This window comes from Nannospalax galili, unplaced genomic scaffold (assembly GCF_000622305.1).
Source record: "Nannospalax galili isolate Female #2095 unplaced genomic scaffold, S.galili_v1.0 scaffold571, whole genome shotgun sequence".
In the NCBI taxonomy this organism is placed as follows: Eukaryota; Metazoa; Chordata; class Mammalia; order Rodentia; family Spalacidae; genus Nannospalax; species Nannospalax galili.
In genome coordinates, this window is record NW_008330297.1 from 2,255,081 (window position 1) to 2,260,067 (window position 4,987).

Below are 4,987 nucleotides of genomic sequence, written 5' to 3' on the forward strand. Positions count from 1 at the left end.
TCCTCCCCACTATGAGGAGACCAGCAGTAGCTGCATCCCTCCCTTAGGTAGGTGTGCAAATGCCTGTGGATATGGCCAGCCTGCAGCCCTGGGAAGCTTTCATTCTGCTGTGCTTCAAAAGCTAAGGCATCATTAAAACTTTGCTTAAAATGGTTGCTTTAATGATGAACAAAAGCGTAGTGATTTTTAAAACTGATAGGACAAATAATATCCTGTATTTTAAAAAAATATTTTATTTATTATTTTTATTTTATGTGTATGAGTGTATTGCCTGCATGTATGTGAGTGCACCCATGTTGTTGCAATGCCACAGAGGTCAGAAGAGGGCTTCGGATTCCCCTGGAACTAGAGTTAAGGACGGTTCATAGCCACCATGTGGGTGCTGGTAATTGAACCCTGGTCCTCTGTAAGAACAGTCAGTGCTCTTAACTGCTGAGCCATCTCTCCAGCCCCATCCTGTATTTTTAAATTACCCTGAAGTAACACTAATACAACCTGTAGGTGAGGTTTTCCTAACTCATTCCCAAGTTGCCCAGGCATCCACCAAGAACAAGGCACCACAAGAGAGGCAGCCATATGGACCCTGTCCTTAAGCAGTCAACTGGGATGACGAGGGACACAGGTAACAGGCTGGCTATAAGACCATAGGGGTCCATGCTGAAAGTGGCTCAGAAAGCTCTCTCCAGGCATAGGTGGAATAGTTTGAGACTCAGTGACAACACTTTTAGACTATGTGCCTTAGCAATGCTAAGCCTCAGCACCCTCAGTGTGAGAACTGCATATGCACACAAATAATGCATTCACTATGGCACCTCATAAGGAAAGGCTCATGGACACTGCTGCACACCATCACCATAGTTATTTCCATGGACACAGTACTGTGGAGAACTGAGGGAAGGCCAGTTGCTCTGGGGAGCAAGTTTTCACTGGGGGAACACCAGCACACCGAGCAGCACACTGTTCATTGTGAAGGATGGCTCTGCCATTGAGCATCCTCACCCCAAGCAGCAGAAGGCCAACAGATACAATGTACTCACACATTTTGAAGCGGGCCTTGGAGGGGCCACCACTCCTGCTGAGAACTGTCCCCCCATGGGGGCCCTCTTTATCACAACATGGCGTCCTGTCTAGAGTATTCAAGGATCAGTCACACTGGGGCTGGTGGTAGAGAACGGGTGAAGGAGGGCTCAGTATCATTCTGTAAGAATGATCCTTTCCTGACCAATCACACAATTCCAGTATCAAAATTTCCCAGCTCAGTATCATTCTGTAAGAATGATCCTTTCCTGACCAATCACACAATTCCAGTATCAAAATTTCCCAGCTCAGTATCATTCTGTAAGAATGATCCTTTCCTGACCAATCACACAATTCCAGTATCAAAATTTCCCAGCTCAGTATCTGGGGCTCAAGTAAAAGGCAGAGCTACACCTCTGCAAGCAATGGAGCGGAGCAGAGCTCACGGTTCCAGGCTGAGCACATGTAGCTCAAGCAGAAGGCAGACATACACGCAGCTCACGCAGAAGGCAGACATACACGCTTAGACAATAATCTCATAGAAGATGTTTTCTTTTTCCTCAGCATACTGAGCAAGGTTTCAGTTCATCCCCAGTCTACAGAAAGTAAAACTCCAGCCCTACACAAAAAGATACCAATAAGAGCTCAAAGAAGCTCATAGAGTCTATGCTAAAAGAAGGTTCTACCTCAGTATAAGCTAAGCCTGCATTCCCTTCCCACAGTGTTTGTGGCTGAACACTACTTCCATGTTGTCAGGGGTCTTAAATGATCTGAAGGCAGATCTGATTTTCCTCCCCAAAGCTTTAGCATTTAGTGAGGTCAGAGAACTGATGAGGCCTTCAAACCTCTGAGAACTGAGAAGTGGACGGAAATTTCATCACCCCATTCCACCATGGATGACAAGGCTGAGAGATGAGGTCTGCCCGCTGGTGAAAGCTGCCCAACTACAGCCAGCACTCCTGCTTGGCACGGGGTGGGGGGGGTATTACAGACCAGAAGAGCCGGAGTCTAGCTGAAGAGGCCTCCTGTGTGTGCTGTACCCTTTCCCATCAGCTCTCTAGTCTCAGCCTATCCTGGCTCTGCTGTTGCTGGCCCAGTCAATCACAGCAAGTAGACTTCAGGAGACATTTGGCGGGCTTGCCCTCTCCTCTTGGGGTATCTTTATCTCTTTGAAATGGTTATATTAAATGGATGTGGGGCTAATGTCAGACCAAATCTCCCAGTCAGGATAGGCTTCGGAGAATCCTCAGGTAGAGCAAACATGAAACTCTGCATCAGGCTTACAAACATCAGGAACAATTCCATCTTGGCCAGCTGTTCTCCCATACACACCCGCTTCCCTAAAAGTGAGATCAGATCAGAAACAAGGGGAAAGATGACAAGATATCCTTTTTTCTTTTTCTTTTCTTTTTTTTTTTTTTTTTTTTTTTTTTTTTTTGTCTTCTTTTTGAGACAGGGTCTCCCAATAGCCCCAGCTGGCCTGGAACTCACTATGTAGACCAGGCTGGCCTTGAACTCACAGTGATCCACCTGCCTCTGCCTCCAGAGTGCTGGGATTAAAGGCGTGCACCTCCATGCCCAGCTTGCCTTTTGTTTTTTTTTAAAAAGTACTAATTTATATGAAGTATATAAATTGAGCATTTGAAGTACAGAGATAGTCTTAAAATAAGATTGCCACATATAAGTCAGACAGTCTCCTTGAGTAAATACTGATGGGAATTCTTACAGACCAAGTTCATCTTTCTCTTCATAAAATCTGCTCAGGCACAGGAAATCAAGACAGATCATGTGGCAGCTGCCTCTTCTACTTCTATTTACCTTTCCTTCCCTGTCACCTGGAAGATTAAGTCAGACGCAGTCTCTGGAGCCTTCCTTTTCTTCTAGAGCCCCATGAGCCTTATCTAGGAACCTAGAGACCTGAGAAGAGAAAGCCCCTTCCCCACCAGCCTAGCAGATGAGTTGTTCATAATTCCAACAGTTGCTTAGGCCCAGACAGGCCAGCTGGAAAGGAAGATCTGGTCATAAAGATGACAAACCAATTTTCCTTCTTTCCTTCCTTCCTTCCTTCCTTCCTTCCTTCCTTCCTTCCTTCCTTCCCTCCCTCCCCCCTCCGGTACCCTCCCTCCCTCCCTCCCTCCCTCCCTCCTTCCTTCCTTCCTTCCTTCCTCCTTCCTTCTTCCTTTCCTTTCCTTTAAAAATTTTTCTTTCCTTTTTGCTGGGGATGGAACTGAGGAACACACAAGGCAAACTTACTCTATTTCTGAACTACCCCAGCCCATAGTTTTACTTTCTTTTTGAAAAAAGTATTCAGTTGAAAAAGGCCGGGCTGGCAAGATGGCTCAGCCAGGAAAAACACTGGCCTCACAAACCTGATGACCTGAGTTCCGTCCTGGATCCCACATTGGAAAAAGAGGCTTAACTCCTGAAAACTGTCCTCTGACCTCCACACCTGAACTCACATACACACATCACACATACATTCATGATAATAATAAAAATAAATCTAACCAGTAAAAGGTAAATGTTTAACTGACCTATCCCAAAAGGAATAAAGGTTTCTTTTTTCAGAAGTTGTCCTTGGTCATCCAGAAATCGATTTGGACAGAAATCATCTGGTTTCTCCCAAATGGCTGGGTCTCTGTGTATCAACCACAAGTTGGGCAAGATCATTGTGCCTTTAGGAATGGTGAACCCTCGGAGAACTAAAACAAACACAAAAAAGACAGTGCCATTCAACATGCTTTTATTGACAGTGCTCCTTAAACACCACTGTTTTGGGAGGACTGGATAAAGCTTAGTATTTTAATTGGCTGAGACTAAACACTGTGGGGTACTTGGGGTACTCCCTTGCTTCCTTCCTCCTTCCTTTTTCCTTTCCTTTCCTTTTAAAATTGATAGATCTTGTCAGGTCTAGCCTGAGATGACACAGAGGGATGAAGGATGGATGTTGAATCAATGAATTCGGTCATGCCATAAAAAAAAAAAATTGAGAAAACACTAAAACAGAAATAATAGGGCATTCCAGACAAACTCCATAAATAAATACCTAATTTTACATAAAATGGAAGAGCTTCCAGTATTCTCTGCACTCAACATGATAGGGAGAGTAGGGCAAGTACATTAAGGTAAAGGATGTACAGGGAAGTCTGCTTCTGCTCCTACCAGCTGACAGGCGAACGAATGGGTATCCCACAAGTGCTGGTCTCCTCACAGTTGATCTAATTTGTATCAAAAAGATATTCAGAGCTGGGCGTGGTGGCACAGGCCTTTAATCCCAGGCTCTACCAAGGCCCCAGGGCAGATCTGCCTTTGGTAGGCTAAGGCTGAGATCCTAGCAGAAACCTGAGAGGGTGGGTTCGGACCTCCATCAGTGTAGTGGCTCTGATCAGTTCTGGCCTCCCTCAGGCAGAGAGCCTGAGAACCCAGGGGACTGCCTGAGAGCCCCTGGATCCCGCCTCCATGTGGTGAAGGAAGCCTGAGTGTACTTGAAGGGAACCGGAATTGGGCCTCTGTGGGTACTCCTGAATAGCTCACCTGAAGCCATCAGTTCCGTCCAAATTAAACCTGAGAGAACCTGAACCCTGTACCAACCAGCTTTACATAACCAATAAAGGAAGGATCTAGGCACCACAATTATACAAATAGAAGCATACTTCAACTTAATTCTCATACCAGAATCATAAACAAAAGAAATTCACATGCCAAAATCACAACAAGAGAAGAATAAAATGGAAAGCAAAAACATTATGTCCCACCAAACTCCACCAGTCCTGTAGAAGAGATTGACAAGGAGAACTCTAGAGATAACCCAGTACACTGAATTTAAAAGAACAATCATAAACATGATCAAGGAATTCAACGAATTTAAAGAACACATGAACAAACAAATCAAAGAGCTGAAAGAAGATAGGGATAAACTTCTGAATGAATTCACAAAAGAGATAGAAACATTGAAGAAAACTCAGGCAGA

At 44.8% G+C, this 4,987-nt stretch overlaps 1 protein-coding gene across 1 annotated transcript in view; it reads right to left on the minus strand.

The window, feature by feature from the left end:
- Positions 1-1,551: 1,551 nt before the first annotated feature.
- LOC103742710 (cytochrome P450 2U1) overlaps positions 1,552-4,987 on the minus strand; it is a 23,228-nt gene continuing 19,792 nt past the window's right edge. The window contains exons 4-5 of the mRNA XM_008843781.3: positions 3,552-3,719; positions 1,552-2,357 (exon numbers count right to left, since the gene is read on the minus strand). Of these exons, the coding sequence (XP_008842003.1) occupies positions 2,179-2,357; positions 3,552-3,719 (347 nt within the window). The 3' untranslated portion in view covers positions 1,552-2,178. The remainder of the gene's footprint in view (positions 2,358-3,551; positions 3,720-4,987) is intronic.